Below are 23217 nucleotides of genomic sequence, written 5' to 3'. Positions count from 1 at the left end.
AAGACGAATTCAGGTGCATTTGCTGAGCAAACCTGATCTCAAGGGAAGGTGTGTAAAATACACATTTTAAGGACTCTCTGCGTGTCATGGAGATGCGTTTTAGGCTTTTTGTGTGTCGTTTTATGCCACGGCATTACCGTGAAACAGTCGCAGTTGGGTTCCGGCAATAAACATATTAGTTAGAAAAACATCATGGTTGGGCTTAAAATAAGTACGTAAACAGAAAACATAAACAATAAAACATAAGTACGGAAAACATGTCACAAACATCAAAGCTTTGGAACACGAACACCAGCCTCCTGGTTGAAAGTCTGGTGTTTTTGTGAGCTGTCCACCTACCATTAGTCTTTCTCACTATTTATACCATCTCATTTGCTCTGAGGTACGCATATTAACGCATGTGCAGTCAGCAAGAATGGTGTTGTAATGACTTCCAAATTGTTGTGTCATTCGTACGCTGTTTGGTTGAACCGGGCTGGCTGAGCAGACACATCAGAAGTGATGGGGCACTGCAGTGGGGTTTCACTGGAACTCGTTGGGCGTGACAACTCCAGTCAAAACAGGCCCCTTCTTGATAAACCAGACTGAATACACCTTTAAATCCAATCAAAACTATGTTTCATTGCCTTCATTTCTTTTTAAATACTGCCTTGTCGCTTCATGTCTTTTTGTTCATTAAAAGCATTTTTGTTGTTAAATTACCATTGAAACTTAAATTCATGGAAATAATTCCCATTTCTAAGCCTTACCTAAAAGGTCAGTGTCTTAACAAAGTAAAGAGGAGATTCATGCTATGAATTACTGCTCAATTGTCCACTTGTTATCTTGTGAGCTTTGAGAAACGTCATGTCATTAGTTTTAGTTGTCCGGCCTCTTTATCAGCGGAGCCCTCTAATTGCCCGACGGCTCGGTTGATTCTGAAGCTAACCAGGAGCGATGTCGTCCCTCCGCTCTCCCCACAATGGGCCTCATTGGATTAAGTTCGAGCAGGCTTTGTTAAAAGCTGGTGCAAATCTAATCAAGGGAGAGACCTCAATTATGCTCGCATGTACTTAAACGATCAGATCGCTAAAAAAAGGAGGAGGGGGTTGGCCAGTTTAGGAATGCAATCAGCGGCCATTAAGGCCAGTTAATTTTGGCTGATGGCAGCTTTAAAATGAGATGCAGGATTTCTACTGTAATGAGAATGCTGTAATTATGAGGATGTGATGTTGGTGTTTGGTAATGAGCAGAGTTCAGAGTCAGGAAGGTAGCTCTCACAGAAGGGAAGTCTTGTAGGAACAGGTGTTAGCGTTGCAGCAGTAACATTGTTGCAGAGAGGCGGTGCTTTGTGCCGCGACCGTCCTCCTTTTTACCTGCACGGGCAACACTGCGTTCAAACACAAGCTATTTAAAAAAAACTTTGTTTTTTTTAATGAAGCGTTGAAGGAAGCCAGACAGCTGAAAATGACCGTTCTTTCAAGCTATGGCTTGTTGAAGAATGTAAAAAAGGTGTTAGGAGGGGAATAGTGTGCTGCATCACCATGAGCTAAGGACCAGGTGGTGTCCCCCTGTGTAGCCCTGAGAACAACAGCTGAGATTGATCCAGACCTCTGACCTCCGTGACCCATGACAGTTAAAACAAGAAGCAATTATCCTGAATGTCAGCGAGTCTGGTGGCATTCCTCAACAGAAGGCCACTAGTCTGAGACAGTTGTCACCGGAGGGATGAGAGGAAAAGACGTGAGCACACACAAGTGGACAGACTAAATGAATTGTCAAATGTGAAAGCTGAGCAGAAACATCGTCTCTTTTACGTTATAGAAAATGTAGAGTATCTTCATCTCACAACTGCGTGTGACAAGATTTGAAGATCAAACATCTTGAAGTATTGTTTCTCTTAGTAGGTGACACAAAATAGCAAACTGAAACACAGCTGACCACTAACAGAGTCCAGTGTCACCGTAAGACACAACTCAAGAAGCACATTCACTCTCGCTTCACCTCAACGTTTTCCCTGCTCTCCTCTCCAGCCTCACTCTTCCCCGTGTAGCTGCAGTTCACTGCACTGCCAAGTCCTTCGCTTGGCCCGGGCTGCGCGCGTGTCATGTGCTTTTCCTGAAGCATCGGCACCGGCACTGAAGAGACCAGCCGTTTCTTTTCATCGAAAGGTTGATACTCCGGCACAGACTTAGTCGTGTGAGAAGTTAGTTTTATGTCCTGATAAAGGAGAATACTCTCAGGAGGTTAGTGTCCTGAAGACACGCTGACCTCAAGGAAACGCTGACCTCAGAAATGTCTAGTCTATTACATTTCTCCATACATCAACCACCATCACGCTAACATCAAGTCAAGGAGATTTTGCTGAGCAACTTTACATCAGCAGCACGTTTGAGGACAACTAATGTTTTGGGAAGTTTGACTATCTTATCCCGGCAACGCAAACAGGGCTGTTCCCCTTACCACCGCATCGCACATTTCACCCTCAAAGTAACATAATTCCCTAAAAGTATACAATTTATTCATATTTAGTGGTTGACGGTTGGAAAACAGGGTCACCTGGGGGGAAATCTTTACATAAAGGAATTACGATTCCTCCTCCCTCAACTGTTGACTCATCAAAGCGCCCGCAGATGCTGCAGTGGAGAAGACCAGCAGGCACCAGCCGATAACCAGTGGCTCTGGCCACCTCCAAGTAGGTGTGGATCTGTGCAGCGGCCTCCATGTGGAGCGGGGTGTTTGCTGAAGAGGAGCATGCATCCCCATAAAGTACCCTTTCCCTGGATAAATCAAAAGGTTCAAATATAGATCCTGGAGGCCGCTCTCCTCCTTCACCTCCCTCCTCTCTCACTCTGCCTCCTCATCCAGCCTGAACATTACCTCATCAGAGGAGGATCTGCCTAAAACCGCAGCGGTCACACAACAGACAAAAGCGCTCATCTCCAGGAAGCCGCTGCCGCTGCCTGCGGTTTTGGAGAGAGGAGAAGAGAGGGGAAAAAGTGACTCAGCCCCACGGCTCCTTTCTTCTCCCTGCCGACTTAGGGATAAACGGAGGGATAAAGCACAAGGGGAGATAATATTTAGAGCAGGCCCCATTTCAAGGGCAATAGAAGAGAGAAAGTGGGGTATGAGCTTGGGTGGTTTGGGAAGTAGCCACGAGGGTCGGTCTATACTGTTTCTGGCAGAGCGCCTCGCACCGTGGATTTATGTGTAAGTGGGGAGGAACCGCTGCTGGCCCGGCCCTGCCTTAAAGCGCCGGCCCGCCGCAGCTCCACGAGCCTCTTTTAAAAGTGAACCAGATGAGGACCTCAAACGGGATGTTGATGAGGCATGAGTGTGCAAAACACAAACACGCATGCGAGCGCAAACACAAATAAATTGCTACAGGCAACGCCTGGAAAACAACTAAATGCATAACACACAAACATATGTACATGTCGCACATGTGCCGGCGAGCTGGCGCACATGAACGGGTGTGGCGAGTTGAAGCGCGGCGAATGGATCGCTGGAGTTCAGCTCTGTTTTCCCACCGTTGAATGAGGTTCCTTATACCGCAAGGCATTCTGTCCACCCTAGACCTAAGTGGACATTTCATATGTGTGGACAAATTAGATCAATTAGGTAGATGTCCGAGCTCAAGAGGACATAATAGCTCACTGTTAACATAAGGTTAAGTACTGAGGAACTGCATTAAATTCTGTTAGACGCTGCCCATTACCAGCGGTGATTCGTCTTGCACTGCGACGCAGTGAAGTTCACATACAAAGCCGAAGTAAAGACGCAGAGACGGACATTGTTTTTGGGGAAGCCAAACAGGTAACCTCAGTGAGTTCATTAGCTCATTAGCTCGTTAGCTTAACCCAAATCGGCCCAATGGCTGCTTGCTGTCTGGTAACTTTTCTAACTCTTTGCAAATGACTGCCATTACAGCAACCATGCGTAACAACAAAGCTCCGCAAATAGGCCTGTCATGATGCACGGTGCGGCTGAAATCTTTTCTCAGACTCTTTCTCACCGCTACTTACAGACTATGACTTAATGTTCAGCATTCTTACATCTATAAACGCCACGCCGCACGGAGTAACACACACTGGGGGCACTAAATGATCCGTGATCGTATTTCCCTTATCAGGCACTAAACAGATTTTTAATGCACAAATATAAATCTGGATGTAGTTCTCCACGCTCCGACGATAAACACAGTGTGACCAAAACGAAGCTGAGATGTCCAGTGATGTCAGATCATCTGAAGCATTAGTCACAGACACGCCCCCTGCTCCTCTGATCAAAGCCACTAGATGCAGCGTGTACAGTACGGCCTTGACTTAGCAAATCCTCCAACAAAAGGCAACCACTTCCTTCCAAAACTCTTGTAAAACAAAGATATCATAAATTGTTCCTGTCACGACACGATCGGCACCCTATAGAGACGGTAATTTTGTTAGAAGGGTCCACTTGTCATCTCACCGCCGTGTAATTAGATCTGAAAAGCAATTGCATTTTAAAAGACTCAATAACGTGATTTCAAGTTTCCAGATGAATTGATGAAGTTAAGGGAGTTTCAATGGAATTAGAAGGGGCCTAAGTGGTCCGGTTTTCCACGATAATGACATAATTTATTTCTTCAAATGCAGGGCAATTAGCCAGAGGAAGTAAACGGATGAGGCCTGTATTGATTACTGTGATGTTTGGATTATTTTATTGCTGAAAATATCATCCTCCAAAGCATTGAAAAGTATCTTTCAGCCGACGTTGCGCCGTGTTAGTTGCTCTAGATCAGTGTCTTTTGTCTTGTGAGCCCTTAAAATGAAGCTTTGTCTCGTTGTAATATCTTGTCACAGGCCAGTATAACCCCTTAATAGGGTCTCGACCCCCCTGGTTGGGAACCATAACTCCAGATTGTGATACAACACGATTTACACGAGCCATAAATCAAGCCTTTGAAACCGAACTCCTCCACCAGCCAGCGGGACACAGATTATCACCCACAACAGAACACTGAGGCTTGTCTGTCCACTGTGCGAGCGAGTTGCCAGTGAGGCCACTTGTTGACCTAGCAGTCACACAGCTCAAAGGCCACTAGAGAGGGCCTTAATAAGTATTCTTAAACAGGGGGATTAGCCAGATGGTCAGATCGCTCTTTTCTCCAACCTCTCCCATCTGTACATTTCATATGTCTCCCAACTCTGCTGAAGCCATCAAGATCGGCCTCACCAGCTTAATTTGGGCTAGTGTTACCTAAAGCACTATTTGACTCCAGATATAATCTTTATTGCTCACAGAGAGAAAGTCCATTAAAAGGCATACTGTAGGTCCCGGCGCTGAAAGCTTCCTGGAGTGACGCCTGTGCGAGTCTTTAAAAGACCCCTTTCTTCACCGGAGTGAAAGCAGCTATTGAGGGCTGCACAGGGCCGAATACTAACCGGAGTGGAGGTCTGCGTTAGCCGTGAAACAAATCAAAAGCGTTCTGTATGTGCCGAGGCAGTGAACATGCACAGAGTCAGCTACAGTTTTTTTAACGTGGACTAACACACACACACACACACACACACACACACACACACACTTTGCGTGCTGCTCTGCCGCCGCGAAACCGCCACGAACACAGGCAAGTGTTGCTCCGTTACCGCTCCAAGGAAACAATCATGTGTTCTCTGTAAAAGCTTATTATCTGCCATTTGGTGGGAGCAATCATCCAAAGTGCCAAACAGTATGTGGCACAAAGAGCATACGGAAGCTGGCAGCGTCACAGTGGAAGGAAAGTTGTTCGTATCGGTAAATTAGGGAAACTTACAGAAATAAGAGACTTCAACTCCAACACCCTCTTCTCACTTCTGGATGACTTTAAAATTCATGAACGTCACCTGGAAAACAGAGCAGAACAGAGGAAAATCTTTATTATCATGTTTCTTTAAAAATGACTTTTCTGGAGCACGTTTAGCATCCGCACCATCAACAGAAGAGACATTTCACCCAAAAAAATTATGTTTTGCCACTTTCGCCTACAGATAGTTTTGATTTTGTTTGACCAGGTTGCAAAGATTGATGATTTTCTGGGGAATTAATTCTAATTTTACAGTCACAGTTTTCACTATAGCTAGGCCTACATTCTACCAAAGAGATAGCATAGCACTCATGTTTTTGGGATGAGATGTTGCTCATTTTTTTTTTCTTTCAAAATTTGATTGCGGTAGAGGAAGAAACCTCTTATTATCATACTATCATAAATATCTTTAAGGGCACATATCATGAAAAACTCACTTTGTCAGTGCTGTTGCACATACGTTTGGGTATCTGGAGTGCACACTAACCAACAATATGTGAAATATGCTTCAATCAGAAATCATCTTTCAAATGCAGGCTCAGAATATTAGAATATGCTGCCCAAAGCATACCCTATTTTTTCTCACAAGCCAATCTGAGCAGGCAGGGCTTTTTTGGGAGGGGGCTTAAAGAGACAGGCGCTACAACGAAGCGTTTCAGACAGAGGGTGAAAACAGAATAAGAAGAATAATGTGTTTTTTGAACATCAAAGCATGTAAAAATGTTCTAGTGGAAACCCAAAATTCAAGTATAAAGCTGAATGTATGTCTTATGTCCTTATGTCCCCTTTAAAGCCTTGGCAAGTAAAACCAAAACTATCTGCATGGCGCAAGAGGTTTATTTAATTTGGGGTGAACCAACCCTTTAAAGGAGCATGTTGCCATACGCATCAGGGTGCATTTTAATGGACACTGACCAAATTCTTCACATCCCGCTAACAAATTGAGGTTTGACAAAGTATGAACATTTGGATTGAAACTTGCTTTTGGAGCCCAGTGAAGGCCCTCTGGACCCACCTGAGGTCCCTCTGTAGTGGATGCTCAGGACAGAACAGAGGTCCTGTGTGAAGTCCACAGCAGAGCCAACAGAGGATCAGTGTAGCTCTCGCAAAGCACTTTAACTGCACAAACAACGGCACACACGCAAAGTCTTACAAACGACAAACAGCGCAGTTCTTGTACGGAGCTTTGAAGTAGTAAATCTGTCTTAGTAAAGTTAGTGATGCCCGATATTTTCTTTAAAAAAAAAATTTATTCCAATGAGATCGGGGGGGGGGGGGACACTCTCATCAAGAGGACAGCTAATCATTCCTGGGCTGCCTGGTTTAAATAGACCACACTGACTCGGAAAGCTAACCTGGGGTCAGCTTTATTATAGCCTCACACGCACACAAGCACACACTGCAATCAGCCCATTCGCTAAACCAGGGGTCACAGAAAACAAATAATAACATCAAAGAGGTCAAACTGCCGACAGAGTGCTTTGAAGGTAGCATGTTCAGAATGGGACCGCCCCTAGTACGGCCCCTAAATTGAGAGAGGATGCGAACTAGTCTTAATTGAGAGTGGGAGGCGGCTAATTAAAGAAAGACCAGAAGTGGATGAAGAGAGACTCGGTTCACGCACAGACGAGCAACAAAACACAGCACGGCAGCATTTCTCTGACGCTATGCACCACGGCGGCGCCCTAACACAACATCTAAGTTGCACAAAGAGCGCAACACAAACAGGCCTTTGATTCCACAATTTGAGGCTAATTGAGAACAATGAAGAAAAAAGCAAACACTGGGCATGTATGATCTTTTATTCATGCCTTTATATTAATCAACCAAATGATTCTCTCTTGGATCTCTCTTTTTCCTCTCAGGGCACAATTACGGGCAATTCTGACTAAAACAACTCAAAGGCTCTTATGCTAAGAGTTTCTTGTGATAATAATAATGGTAACAAATAGTCGGAAAAAACACGCTTCTGTGAAATACCCCTGTAAACACTTCTGTGAGCTGCAACTTCTTTCTTTCTTTACTTTTTTTGTGGAGAAGAAGCAGTATTACCCAAAAAAAACACTGAAAAGCCAAAGACTTTGTAAGCCACCTTTTCAGTCGAGCGCCGTTCACACTCTGCGCCTCTCGCTGACCCGTCTGAACACGTTCCAGATGTCCTCAGAACCAGTTATTCTGTTTCCTCGCCTTTTCTTTTTTTTTCTTGTCGTTTTTTGTTTTTACCCCCCTCTCTTCCCTCCATTCCTCCGCTCTCCACACGCCCTGCCACTCATCTGCAGATGGCAGATCTGACACCTGGAGGATGCTGGGTAATCAGAGAGACAGCTGGCTGCCCAGTAGAGGAGAGTTGCCGCAAAACGCACATGCTCTCTCTCTCACACACACACACACACACACACACACACACATTCGGCAAAAGCCTTGTGTGCAGGCACACATTGGCATTCACACTAACCTGAATTTATGTGAATAATCTCTAGATACATTTATTTAAAGGTGCACTTCCACTTTGTTAATATGTAGAAATGAGGTGTGGTGCAGGGAAGATGAGTGTAAATAACCGTGTGCGTGCAAAAGTTTTGCGATACTGCACTCATTGAGGGTGTGGCACAAGATTTCAATAAGGCTTTTCAAGAATATTAACTCTCTGTGAACTGCAACATCAATACAGAAGTTTTTTCTTCAGAATCCTAAGCCAAGAGCCTAGACAAAGAAAGTTGGGTCGAGCCATAATTCAGTATTGTCATCTTTTGGCTTTAAGTGGAATCATAAAGTCATAATATAGAAATGTTGTGCTATTGATTTACAAAAAAAAAAATGTTTTTCCGATGCAAAACATGGTGACACAGTTTGTGAACTGAATATCTCTGTCCTAGAGCCTGTCCATTTTGTGTGATGGGATTATTATGAGATGCATTCTCTTCCACCTCTGAGGGGAGCTGACATAAGGGACCCAGGCTATAAAGCCATCGCAGGCTCCTCCTGACAACTGCAGGAAGTAACAGCTACCTTTTTGGCCCACTGTCCAACTGCTGTAAAATGACACATGTTACCATACCGCTGCGAAAGCAACTTGGAGCAGCAAAACGAAAGCAAAGTCTTGACATGAGTAACAAGAGAGGTAAGAGGTATGTTGCACGTCAAGGAGATATACTGTATTACATTCAGAGCGATGCCTGCACCTGCACAATGAATGCACGCATTCAAACGCAACTAAATATGCACAGTCCCAAATGTTGCCTTGTTGCAGCTGTCAATGCCACTTGTGCAGACGCGGACGCACTGGAGTAAGAACAATGGATCTCTATGAGACAGAAGCTCTCTCAATGAGCTTAGCGCCACACGAGGCTCCGTGCTGCCACTTCCATGTCTGCACCATAGGAAACAAAATATGGTTCCAACTAATCATATGGGCAATTTAACCAGAATGAGTTCACTTGACCCATAAACGACGAGCTTATAGCACACGTTGACTCTCGGAGGTCCGCTGGCCGTGTTGTACGGGCCTCGTAATGTTTCAAGCAACTTATCCTCCAATTATCACTGATCTATTATTTTGCTGCATTTCAAACACAATCAATCACAAATTGACACTGATAGATGTCAAACCTGAGACTTCTGAGGTTTCACACTTTATCTAATGATTTTGCCCAAAGCTTGCTCTTTGATCAGAGTTGGCAGATATTAGTCCGATTGCTGTACTGCCAAAACAGGTTTATTTAGTACTCATCTGCTTTGACTAATATGTAACTGCTGTCATGTCCATATATCGTACGATAAGTTGATAATGTGAACATGATCAAGGCCATGTCCATACATCATAAGATCATTCTACAACAAAAAAATGATTGAGGCCATGTCCATATATTGTAGGATAGACGGATAACGTAAAAATTGTGAAGGCTATGTGCACATATTGTACGATAAGTCGCTAATGTAAAAATGGTCGAAGTCATCTGCATATATCGTGCAATAAGTCGATAACGGAAAAATGATCAAGGCTATGTCCATATTTCGTACGATAAGTCCATGATGTGAATATTGTCAAGGCCATGTGCACATATCGTACGATAAGCCGATAACGTAATCATCGTGACAAGTATGTTTAAGACAAACTAGTTGGTACAATATGTCGTCTGACCACGTTTGAAGGGCGAGGAAGTTCTTCGGAACGGCCACGCTCAAAGGTCAGTTGAAAAGCATTACGTCACAGCGAGGGGCAAAGACACAAGTATCGGTCAAATGAGCAAACGCTTTAAGTCTTTTTGCAAAGTCATTCATGGAGTTGCACTCCAGGAGCAGAAGTAGCTGTATGAAGAATGAAAAAAAGAGAGCTTGAGAGAGTTCAAACCCAGCCTACTGTCTCTCCTCCAAACGCTTGGTCAAAATAGATGTATAGTAGGCTGACAGATATGAGATAGTTTAACATGTTTCAATATAAATGTTTTGTGGTTATGTTGCTAGCACAGGGCTGCAGATATGCATGTGGGTGGGCAAACTGCTACACACAACACCTTTAATAGGTGGAATGAGGGAAGAGGATGTTTGCATGAGTGAAAAGCCTTTGTGTTCCCTTCACAAAAGACCTAGGTGAACATTAGAGAGGCTTAAGTGACAACATGTATTCTCTCCTAAGTCGCTGTTAACATGAAATATTGCAAAAGTAAAGGGCAGAAGGGAGGGAGAGGGTTGGTAGGGGCAAGCGCCAGCACATACATCTAAACCTCGCCCCTCTGCTCACTACCCTTAGGAGATTACATTATGGCGCTCGCCATTGTCCCGCTTCTTCAAGACAAAGCCTGTTCCACTGTGCAAACAGCACGCCTTGGAAAGATTGTAAAAACAAGAGGCGAATGTCAAAGGCAGAAGTGAATAGGATCTCTCCCTTCTTTTGTCAAGCTGGTAAGGTATGCACAAACACATCGCTGCGTGACAGAGAAGAAAGGAGGGCCTTGTCGGGAAAGGAGCCGGAAAAAGTTGGAGCGTCTTCGCATGAAAAGGCCAATACCGTGAGAAGTCGCCTGTCTGACTCCCGGGTCTATAGAAAAAAAACAACCTCCACAAGTATTTGGATGAAAGACCCCCAAAACACACAGAAGGCATGAGGCTGAAGGCAAAACACAAGGCCTGGAATGATGACCTATGGCTGCGAAGAGAAGAAAATATTTTCTGGAATATTGAAAATTAAGGTTGCAGAAGGAGTTTTGTTTCCAGGAAGTAAAAAAAAGAAAACGATAACAAAATATCGTATTCATCAAGAAAGTAAATTTTCTTCATTTGCTGCAAAGTGATATCAGATGTATGAAGACCAGCCAACCACTGCTGAGCTTCCACTGTCCCGGCCCGAAGTCAACCTTGTCACGACCCAAACAAGGCTTTAACTGTCAGGGGCAATAATGAGGCCGACCTCGGCTCCCTCTAATTTACAAGGCCAGCGCCAGCCTGTAATTAATTGCTGCGTGCATAAATGTAAATGAGTCCACTGGGGAAGCAGAGGGAGGGAAGAAAAAAAAAAACGGCCGTCGGGCCAATATTCCAGCGGGGAGCAATCTGCGAGAGAGGTAAATGATTTAGAAGACAGCGCACAAATCTGCTGCTCCGTAAAACACTGAACGCTGAATGTGCGGGGAGGCTCGCTGAGATGGAAGAGGTGGTCGTCAGGAATGGTTGAAAAAAAAACAACAGTGGTAGCAATAAATATCAAATGTTTTAGTTCAGATTTAGATCTTCTCCTCCCACGTGTCTCCAATTTGTATTCATAAGAGAAATCAAACGTACAGTTTATCTGATGTGCCAGACCCAAACTCCTCCACTGCTCTTTCTTGTTGCCGTGAGGTGGAACGTTTTTTATAAAGAAATCATACACGTATTTCATTTTAAAGCATGATACAAACGTTTACTGAGGATGAAGACTTTTTTCCTTTACTTGATTTTTCCGCAGAAACAAATTCCATACATGTATATGTGCATTGTTTCTGCTTCTTGCCTGCTAGAGGTCAGTGAGATTCAGTCTGAGTGATTTCATGCCTACAGTTATTGATCAGATATCCACTACGCTGCATTTTTGTTATTTTACGATGCTGCTCACACTATCAATTTGGAGCTGTTAAAAAAGATGAAATAATCCGGGGAAAGTCGATCGAGTATGTATGATATTTTAAGCAACACTGACACGTTTACACTCATTTCAAATGTAGCAGTTCAACCCCCGCGGGCCACAGAAACAGCTCTACATGTGGAACTGGGCAGATTGACGACTTTTATTCAATAAAAGATATTAATAATACCTCGTTCCTTTGTGTAAGTGGGGTTATGTCAAATTGGTTGGATTTCTGGTTCTGTTTGAGCTGACACACCATGACCTCCTCCATCATCCCCGTCATTATCTTGTACCTTAACCTCCATCAGCAAAAGTCATGGAGCTGCACGACAACAAAGAGCTCATGAAATCAGAAAGAGGGGCAGGCGGGAGAAATGTGCAATAATTTACAGCAGCTACAATAGCGGCTCTCATTCATAAACGTACGGCTCAAAAGCGCCGCTTAACTCCCTTAGTGCGAGCAGTGAACAAACTGCCGCAGAAACCATTGTCCATTGAAACCTGTGCCCATGTGAGGAAACACACGTGAAATCCACAATGTGTGAGTCAAAGTAGGTGACACTTAACACACACACTCACACACACACATGGCAGGCCACAATAGCGTCTTTATGACATAAGCGCCTTTTCACTACAGTGCTTTACAAAGGCAAATGAGATTTATTTTTTTCCTATAGCAGGCCTCCAGCAATAACAATTGACATCACAGGCCAGCCTACGTATGTTTCCCATATTAAACAGGGAGACACAGTGTAAGCTCCTTGAGCATGAGACTAAACAGCTTGCTGAGGCAGCGATTTCCCCCCCTGAAAACAGCAGGCCCTCCTACAGGGAACCATCGACTTGAGGGACTGTGGCAAAGGGCCATTTTATTCAGTTACACACCGGCTGCCCGCCAAGCCAAATTAACTACCTTTAACAATACAGTAGTATGATTGACCTGATTGGTTGTTTCCAATGTAGTCTCATCTCAGGCTGAACGGTAAAACAAAACATACGGTTCGTGTTAGACACGTGAAAAAGGCCCAAGAGGTGGGTCCCACGCACAGTGCTGCTAACGTTGCCATTGAGTGCATCTTGCCTATTCTTGTGTGTGAGGAACCCTCTGGCACAAATGTCAGCGGGGCCACGGCGCCGCCATCCGCCATACCATGTAAAGTGTGTTGGATTACGTGGCGGAAACCTGAGGTCTGAGCCCAGTCAGCTCGATACCCGAGCCAGCGCCACTCCTCTGCACACCCCGTCATCACTGAACACCACACTCCACACTTGTGCTAATCCAACAGCGTGTGCAGAACATAGCATACCGTATGAAAAATAGACATGAGCCAGCAGCGTGTGTCAGGAGAACTCTCTTTTATGAATACCTTCCCAGGCCAATACCATATAGCCCTGGGAACTTCATGACACAAGGAATGAACCTCATGTGTGTGTTTCGGGAAGACTTGCCGCTCTCAGAGCTCTCCGTCAAGCAGTACATGTCTATTCTGAGCCAGAAAGTAGATCCCCAGCTCTTTCTCTCTCTCACTCTTATTTTTTTTTTACTGTTGCCTCTATCTCTCCATCATGAGCCAAAACACTCACCACCATCTCATGATGACAACGGCTCGATTAAAGACTTCTTTACAGCCTAGCAACGCCCTGCGTGGACAAGCTGGACAAAGACCAATTGGATATGGGCTTTTCAGTGGGTGGGACCACGCTATCTTGGCCCGCACTACTTTACCGCAGGGTCATTTCGGAGGCCTCGCACCCCGAAAACCCTGCTGCCACGCCCCATTACTCCAAACCACTACGAGTGGTTAAGTGAAGGTTAGCCGGCCTGCTTTTAGAGGAGGGTGAGCTTCTGTGGATGGGAGGAGCAGAATCAAACTGTTAAAAACAATGTAAACATGAGCTCAGAGTACAATCATGCCGGGCTTGTTTGCATTTGTGTTTAACTCTGAAGCAATTATGAATCCATTTCACTTTATTTGGCCAGGCGAGAACACTGCCATCAACTTCACCAAATAACAAACGACTCCTCAAAATTGCAGTCCGCCTTGTCAGGAGTAAAAGCTTAATTGTCCGAAATTTCCGAATTTAATAAGTACATCATGAACTGCTTGAACAAAGGGAAAAACATTCTTCTAGGGGACACCTAATTATCTCCGACAAAAGGATCAAGCGATCGGTCACGTGTGTGTGTGAGTGAATGTGCACCTCTGTGTCTGTCCACGGCTAATCTTGCAATTCTGCTGAGGCAAACTACATAACTCCCAGTTATGGCTGCATGCTGCGAGGACCTGTCCCTGACTATCAACGGGGGCGGACTGTCGTCAGTGCGAGGGTTCTGCTGTGATGTCGGTAAACCAGCCGACCCGTCTTGAAACACGGCCCCCGTCTCGTTTACCATGCTTTGTGGTAAATGCTTATTTTGCTGTCATCACCATTCATATTTATAGAGCCAATGTGTTTATGATTAAATTGTTTACTAGAACACAAAATTGTTTTTCTGGCCTCTTGATTTTGTTCTTATGCGGACCAGCTTGCTGCATTTAACTTTGAAATGTGTTAATTCTAAGGTGAAAATGTCTTCGATTTTTTCATATCGTATTATATATCACAGATTGATTTCTTTGCAAGGTCAGTCATGCAGCCCTTGCATTTCGGGAAATGTAGGTTTGAGCATTTCTGCTGCTCTACCCAAACTAGGGAACACAAAGTTAGGATATCTGATCACAAGCTGCTTCGATTTGGACGATTTGTTCTGAAATCTGTCCTTCACAAGACCCCCTACTTTCTGGAAGTGCAACACTAAATTGCTGGAGTGCCCCTTTAATTAAATGACATTTTGGCATGTTTTTTTCCCCAATGCATTCTTACATTTGAAAAAAACAAACATTACATTTGTCTCACAGACAATTGTTATTGTGAAGGTTACACACCCTCTTTTTCCTTTCCTGGCTTTTATATCTTCCAACCACTTCAAATAACTATCTAACCTTGTTTACACAACGCACCGATATCAGTTTTTTTATTGAATGAAATGAGTCATGTACAATAGAAAGCAAAGTAAATTCTCCTTTTGTAAATTTGCAGCTAAGAAAGCAAGCTGCGTGTGTCATGAAATGCATGTTTGTTTAGTGTGCATGGGAACAGCACAGGTGGCCTTTTCCTCGCCACGAACATTTCAGCGCATTTCTTTTTTCTTTCCCTTTACGTATTGGTGAAAGCTCAAGAATAAACGTACAGTCTTGTACTTCCAGTGGCTCTGGAAACAACTTGTATTGAAAATCGTAAGCATAGCAAAGCAAGCAAGCATAGCACCTGAGAGTGATTCGTGCATTAACATTAAACAGAAATTGGAATTGGAATAATTTATTTTCTTTGCGAAAGATGAGTAAATGCATCTTCAAACACTTTCATTTGATTGTAAAAACTTTCAGGCACTTGTATTGTCTTTTAGATCGAGCCCCACCTATCTGGTTCTTAAAACCAAACAAACCAACCAGGAGATATTTGCTGATGACACCCATTGTCCCATATTGACTCCCTGCATTATGTTAAGCACACTGGAGGCTCTTATTGAAGTTGGGAGTCATCTTAGGGCATTTACATAATAATATTACTGAGGGGAGAATCATTTAGTAACAAAACCTTTCTGTAGAGTTGAGAAAAAGAAACACACCTCCATTTGAAGACAGACTGAAAGACAAACAGGAAGTGGAAGGAGCAGAAAAGGCTGATCCTCCTGGTCATGTGATTTCCCTTTCAGGAGCAGTGTAATTGCCAAAGCATCTGCAGCAATCCAAGGCCACAACTACAGAGTGACAGATAAAGAGCCATTTGAGTGCCAGTGTCAGTCACCTGGTCACCCTACAGTCTAGTTTGAAATTCACCAAAAGTCTGCCGTCTGAAACTGACCACAACTCTTTAATCTGGTATGTTATGCCCATGAATTAGCACAGATTTAACTGTGTCGGACATTTTTCCAGGACTCCCTTTTTTCGTTTTTTGGCTGCTGCTCCTGGCAAAGCTTAGTCGCCCGTCAAGTGCAACCAAGAAAAAAACCGTCTGAATTATGTCTTTTTATGACGATTCGGCCTCCTTAAAGTGAAACAATAAAGTCAGAATGATGGGGTTTCCATGACCAAGCAGCAATGAATAATTACTGGTGGTAGCTAAGAAGGGTCAACATTCAGTATTCAGATCGAGAGAACCAACTTTCTATCTTCATTTTATTTTTACTCTAATCCCAAAACCTTTATTTGACTCTTCTATGTATCAGTTAAACTGGGTGTTGTATTTCTTATGTTTAGAAGTTTAACTTTGAAAATGAAATGCTCCACAACCGTTGACAGTTTGGAAAATGTCATAAAGTGGCTCTTTGTTTGACCACAAATCCTTGCTGATCTCTATGTAGCTGGGTTTCAATTTAACAAAGCGCTTTAACTCTTTATTCCACTACAATCCGATAGAAAGAAAAACTTTATTGTAATATAATTTAGGGAAACTAATTGAAATCCATGTGCTTCCCTCCATTTTTGTGTCCTACTCTAAAAAGGGAGCATCTGTTTGGGACAGGTCGGCGGGTCAGCGGGGTCGGATCGACGTGAAAATGTTTCCCGAGCGCTTTAAATACTCTGAAGAAGCCGTCAATGTGACCATATGCAAAATAAAGCAAATGCCATTTAGTTTTCCTTCTGAGAGGACTTCCCTCTCAGGATGCAAGAACAAACGTTGACCTGGCCTCCCAAACATACTTTTCTCCTGCAGTACCTTGTATGTGTACAGATATGATGAGTCTGATTGTTTGGCGCGTTCAAAAAAATGACTTACTGAGTTCCTACATTTAAAAAAATGTATTTTCAACAACTCAGAGGAACGGCAGCTCTGTGTGATCTGCTGCTGGAGAGTCTCATGGTGAGTTTCCACTTGATAAAAAGTGAGAGAGCAGCGGGAGCGATGCTGCAGTTTGCCACGCCGAGTTGTTCACAGATCACAAAACAGGCAAGGAAACGGAAAAATAACAACGACAACGGTGCAGGCAACGTTCGTCGCCGACAATCACAATCTATGAAAAGGCTTCAGTCAAGTGTGGATTTAAGGCACCCCCTTGTTATTTTCTCTCAAGGCAGGACGCCAGGTTTGTGACTGTGTTCACACTGCAGCAGTCATTTGTCAAAGGCTCTTATGTAAACCACACATTTATAAATCTTACTTAATCCCTCTGCAGGTACATAATAGCCATTGTTGTTGTGGCACACACCCTGATGCCTAAAGCAATTGAGAGTCAGGGAGAGAAAAAGGTCGAGGAAGAGGATAAACTTCTTGAACTCAAGCTGCTCTATAGGACTTACGAGCTGCTGAGAAATGTGACGAGGACATCCGAACAAAGATGTCGCCCTTATACCTTACGTTAAGATGGAAAGTGAAGAGGAAGGAGGAGTGTGTGTGTGTGTGTGTGTGTGTGTGAGTGTGTAGAGGGAATGTTGTTGTCACTAGGAGCTGGTGTGTCAGGTAAGCTCTTATTCTGAGTTTTGAAATTGGATGGTGGGGAGCAGGTGCTGGAGGATCGGCGACAGAAAGGAAAGGTTACTCCGACCATTGAGAGAGAGGAGAATGAGCGCAGAGCCCCTCGTTATTCTCCGCTCTAAGGGGGGAAATGAGGAAGCTGTTTCCAAGGTTATGCGCCGGTGGAGAACAGAGGAGGGATCCGCGGAGCAGTACGCCCACCCAGTAGGGCACACACACACACACACACACACACACACACACACAGAGTCAAGAACATACATGAACATACATACGTGCAGGCAGAAAGGCCAACCAGTAAAGACACACATGACAAGGACACATCACGAGACACAGACAAAGGCTTTTGTATTAAACACACCTCAGTGTGCACAAGGACATGCAAACATACAGTACATATACATTGGTAGTCTGCACACACACACACACACACACACACACACACACACACACACACCTATAACACACTGGCATGCAAAAAACACACTGTCAGAATGCACGGAGAATGCACAGAGGAACATTTGACGGATTTGTTTACGCGGACAATCACAAAAAGACATAGAAATCCATAAACATGCACACATTAATACAACACACACACACACACACACACACCTAAGCTTGCATTGTGGTTTTAGAAACTTATGGGCATCTGCCAGTGTGCTTCAAGTGCTCATTCTCCGGGGGCCTCAACCTTTCTTTTTCAGCAGCAACACTGCAATTTGGGTGTGCCGTCGGGCCACAGATAAGTATAGGCTGACTAATATGCACTTAGGACCCAGGGAGAAATACTTAGGGCTAAATGTTTAATTTGTGTTTGTACAACACGTCCAATTTGGGGGCTGGTGTCTTTTTCAAAGGGCCCAGCAACAAATAATTAGGACTCAACTGGATCGGCCACAGGCTTAACATGGTGGCGCGACGGTTGAATGACATCTTCAAAAGAAATAAAAAATAAACGAGTGGAAACACTTGAATGTGCAAATACGGTGGCCAGATGGAAGAGCGATAATAGACGGTGAATAAAATCCCAGTGTTGCTGAAGAGGTTAAACATGATGTTGCTTCCTATAACTGTGATTATTTCTTTTTGCATGTCAGGGTGATGTTGTCTGATAAATGGCAAACTGGCAGATGCAAATGTCAAAATTCAAGAGCATTCCTCCACCTCCTCTGTTCAGTCACTCCCTCCATCTCTCCCTCTTTCACTCAGCCGTCAGATCTCTTAATCTTCAGTCTCTCCGACTGCTCTCTCTGACACTTAAGAGTCCCTCTGGGCAACACCGGAGGGGGGGTCTCTCAGAATCAAAGAAACATGTGACAAATTAGAATAACGTGTGAGCAATGGATAGATTTCTAAGTATGACAATTAGATCCCGAGGTTGGCCTTGCATTGCATTAAGCGGAGTTCGCACATTCTTGGAGCTTAATGTTGGAGGCAGAGAAAAATAAATTATTTTTAGAGCAAGATTTTTACTAAATGTTTTGTAGGGATTTTTTTCATAGCGGTTAAACTTGTGTTGATGCCAGGACAGAAAGAAAGGTGTGAGTGCTGGAGATATCAAATCGGAAAATAAAATAAAATAAATATTTGTGAGGCTTCAGGCGCAAAAAAATAAGATGCATTTTATTTTTAACTGAACAGATGTACCTGTATTATTTGAACAATGATAATAAATAAAATAAAAACAGAATCTAACCTTAGAAATTAAAATGAGAGAAAATAAGAGAAGAGAAAATTATTTCCTTCTAGTAAATTATTTTTAATTTATCTCATATTACAGTTTAATTCAAATGTTCCACAGTAATAAGGGGCATTTTACGCACGGCTCATAATATATGATTCAGTGTTGCTGACGGGGTCCTAATGGACCACACAGTGGCCGGCCGCCTGTTGTCAGCGCGGATCTCCACAGAAGAAGAAGAAGAAGAAAAAAAAGAAAAGGCTGCAGGTCTCCCTCAGACAGCGGAGAGAGCGCAACCATGGAGCCCGGCACAATGTGCTGAATTGGCAGCCTATATATAAGTCTGCCATTTGGACACTCTAATGCCACTTTACCTTATGAGGGAACTTCAACCCGCAGCACCTGCTCAAAACAAAATGCCATAGGAGATCAACTTCGGTGACCCCCCCACTCACCCAACCCCCTCCTGCTCGGATTGTTTTTCAGACAGACACTCTCACTTACAAGAGAGGGGGAGGAAGGTTGGGGGGTGGGGGTCTATAAATTGTCCTGCCACAGTCCAAACAATTAAACAACTTGTTGGAAATTGTGATTTACTGCGCTGGCCCGCGTGGGCAGGTCCAAACTGGCAACTTGAAGATCTGTCAAGTCGGGCAATTATAACTCTGAATAGCGGAGTGATTTGATGCGCAAACAAAAAAAAAGTGTGGATGCGTAAAACAATTAAAACTGATGCTGGGAAATTGCGCAAAAACTCCAAAACAAGTTGCCAAATCAGAGGAACAATTGTGCGTTTCCTCTTCAGCGGTTTCCAGACTCATTTTGTGATCTCTCTCTCTCTCTCTCTTTCTCTCTCTCTCTCTCTCTCTCTCTCTCTCTCTCTCTCTCTCTCTCTCTCTCTCGCTCTGTTTCTCTAAAAGCTCCTTATCTGCAGGCGAGCAGCGGCTTATCTGAGAGGTGTAGCGTGGCTCTAAATACGGGGAACACCCTGAAGTGGCTCTATCGGTCACTTCCAGGTCCGTCGTCGTGCGCCTTGTCCTCCCGTACCCCCTGTCGCATCCTCATTGTCCGAGCTTCAGACTCCTCACTCCGGACAAAATAAATAAAAACTGTACCTGCGTGCATGGCTCAAGTTCACGCGACCACAACGTAACTGCATGCACAATCAGCGCGGCCTGTCACTCTATCAGGCTGCACAACTCACAAGTGAAATTCACACTTTTTTAGCACCCAAGTTAAGACTCGTGCAAACTTTTAACGATCTAACGTAAAGAAAGGCAACTGGAAATCATGATGGAGGAGAGTAAAAAAAAAGGAGACTTACACATTTGTTTCTCAACTCTGTGGCCGTGCTGGGACACCGTCCTGTTGTCCCTCTGTATTGTCTCCTAATGGGTCCGTTTTAGGACTCCGAGTCTATTTTAATTTGTGACTCGCGCATTCGTCTGGGGTCAGGCGCTGTGACCTCTGAAGGGAAAGTTAACTTTGGCCCTAATGACGCACCACTTTTTTTCTCTATTTTATTTCTCTCTGTTATATTCCAGCACATGAAACACATGGTGCAGCCTGTCCGGACAGAAGGCTACCGCTGTGTGGCCGAAGAAGAAACTACTGGAAGTATCATCTCAAAGACTCCAGTGGGTCCGGATGGGATGACTTCAGGAGCCCTCCGATTTCTTGAAACAAATTTTTTTTTTTAAAGAAAAGTGCTTGAAAATTAAAGCTTTTAAAGGTCTTGTTATTAATGAGCTTTTGTGTACATGCTTCAGAGACTCTTTTTAAATGTCTCTTAATGGGTTCTGAGTCCGTAGAACCATTTTCTGATGGAACAGAACCGCTGAACCATTTATGCTGACAGGGATGGAGTGAGTAAGTTAAACTGACGTTTCTGCTTTTTCTTGCACAATATAGTTGCATCTGTTGTGGCACAAATTTACCCAGTATATTTAATTTGGAAGTAAACACCTCACCAGCTAAAACTTGGAGGATAAAAAAAAAGAAGATAGAACTGCATATTCATTAACATGTGTTTGGAGGTCACATTTCACATCTGTGTGGTTTTGCACAAATTTCATGTCACAATTGTATTTCTTTTAAGCACCTCATCAGCTCCAACATGAGTCTCAGTGGATGAAAGTGGGGCAAAATCACAGCCACGCGGTTTTGGTGTGTTTATAATAAGCTTAATTCTGGATATTTTAAGGGGGAATAACTGATATATCATGTGCACGTGTGTCGTTGATTACAACTAATAATAACAATAATTGACAGTTAACTCGTGCCAGTCGTTTTTAAAATTGGTTATTATTTGGTCCTTTCTGAGAGTAAATTAAAACATCCATAAATTACTTATAATTACTTATTTTAGTTTTTTTTGCTCAACAACACCTTAAAAACTTTTCTAAACAAAAAAAAAGAGAAATGTCATCTGTGAGTTCGTTTTTGCAGGTCACGTAGGGTCTAATCACGGTCCAACTTGCAGGTTTAAAGACCCGATACGCCACAAATCCTCTGCTGTCATCGCTGCTTGTTGTGCAGCAGAGATAACCGGAGTGCGCACCGACTTTCACAAACACGAGCAGCGCAGGAGGACGCGCCGGTCCACACTGATGCAACAGGACGTCTCTTACCTGGATTCACTTACTCGGCATTCGCTGCGTGTTTTTCGGCAAAACTTGGGAGATCGTTGCTGGCGATGATGAAGAGTTTCAGCGTCGAGACCAAAAAACAAGAGCAGTCAGTTGGAACAGCCTTCAGATCCCGTGCGTAAAGTCACCATCGTTGGAGCGTGTCTGGGACTTTAGTAACTCCTCTGTTTGCGCTCCGCTCGGGATCAGAAAGTAGAATAAAACGCTTCGGCGTCGTCGTCAGGAGTGATACTGAGCCCGAGGAGCTGTCATCAGGAGGATCTATTTTTAAAAACAAAAAAGTATTTTAAGTTATTTCCCGTCCGGCACTGTGTGGAGGTTAAGTGAGAGTGCGGGGCAGTGTCGGGTAGAGAGGCAGATGCAAGATAACCCCTCCTCCCTCCTCCCTCTCTCTCTCTCTCGCTCTCTCTCTCGCTCTCGCTCTCTCTCTCTCTCTATCTGTCTCCGTGTGTCTCTGTCTCACTTTCTAAATGCGTGTTGTTCATTAGAACATACACAGTTTACATTTTCCTTTTCTCCCCTATTCCTCATTCTAACTTTTCCGCTGTCCCCTTTTTCGTTGCCTGTATGCGTGCGCGTGTGTATGTGTGGGCGCGCTCGCATGGTCACCTGCTCTTTGCGACGACTTTTAATACAATTTGAATAAATTTGTCCTATTGCTTTTATTGCTTTTTATTTAACTGTGGCCACACTTTTTTCTCCTTATAAACATGTTCTATTTGTCAGAAATTGCCCCGCATTGAAACACACACTAAGACGTTGTGTTTGTTTATGTTCATTTTTTTAACAGTTTAAGTAAATGCATTTAAAACCACAAAGTTTTCTCTGTGGTCGTATTTTGCATGATGTAAGTAGAGGATGTCTCACCACTGGTCGTTTCTCATTAACACACACACACACACACACACACACACACACACACACACACACACACACACACACACACACACACACACACACACACATTGTTACAGTCTGATTGGGAATAAAATTAGTCTGTGATCCAAAATGGATCTCCTCTTTTCTGACGCATCACCGATAAATTGCAAAGTCTTCAAAGTTTGATTATTCTTCATTTTGCTCAAGAAAACAAATCCAGTTTATTGAAAATAATAAAGTACCCAAAACTTCTCTTTTTATATCTCGATGATTGTGTGTTGCAGAAATTGAGTTTTAGCGTCCTGTCAGAGGAGCGAGCGCTTCTTTATGACACTTACTCTTACGCCACCTTTTGGCGGTTTTAATGCAGGCCGTGCAATAGAGAGCTCATTTTACACTGTAAAACTAAAAAGTGACAGCTTTGTGATGTAACTGAATGAGAACAGCATGTCAAACTGAAATAAGATCTCAGATTTGCACCAACTGTGTATTGACTTTTATGTGACTGGTGACTGCTTTTTAAATTAAAGTATTTTATTTGCACTGAAATTGCGCTTTTATTTTGCCATTTTATCTACGTCCCTTT

The 23217-nt window shown here is 43.6% G+C and overlaps 1 protein-coding gene across 7 annotated transcripts in view; it reads right to left on the bottom strand.

Moving 5' to 3' along the window:
- LOC142947762 (transcription factor SOX-6-like) overlaps positions 1-22104 on the bottom strand; it is a 104390-nt gene extending 82286 nt beyond the window's left edge. For 2 of the 7 annotated variants that reach the window (XM_076089562.1, XM_076089568.1), the window contains exons 1-3: positions 21735-22103; positions 5774-5843; positions 2860-2942 (exon numbers count right to left, since the gene is read on the bottom strand). In XM_076089562.1, the coding sequence (XP_075945677.1) occupies positions 2860-2864 (5 nt within the window). In that variant the 5' untranslated portion in view covers positions 2865-2942; positions 5774-5843; positions 21735-22103. Of the gene's footprint in view, positions 1-2859; positions 2943-5773; positions 5844-21734 lie in introns of all 7 variants that reach the window. The other 5 variants (XM_076089567.1, XM_076089563.1, XM_076089566.1 and 2 more) reach the window with 5 other exon arrangements.
- Between the last annotated feature and the right edge of the window lie 1113 nt (positions 22105-23217).

The sequence above is a fragment of the Anarhichas minor genome, unplaced genomic scaffold (assembly GCF_050575085.1).
Source record: "Anarhichas minor isolate MPS153535 unplaced genomic scaffold, ASM5057508v1 ptg000011l, whole genome shotgun sequence".
NCBI classification, from domain to species: domain Eukaryota; kingdom Metazoa; phylum Chordata; class Actinopteri; order Perciformes; family Anarhichadidae; genus Anarhichas; species Anarhichas minor.
The sequence above is the reverse complement of the archived record's forward strand: the minus strand, read 5'-3'. Positions and strand labels throughout refer to the sequence as shown.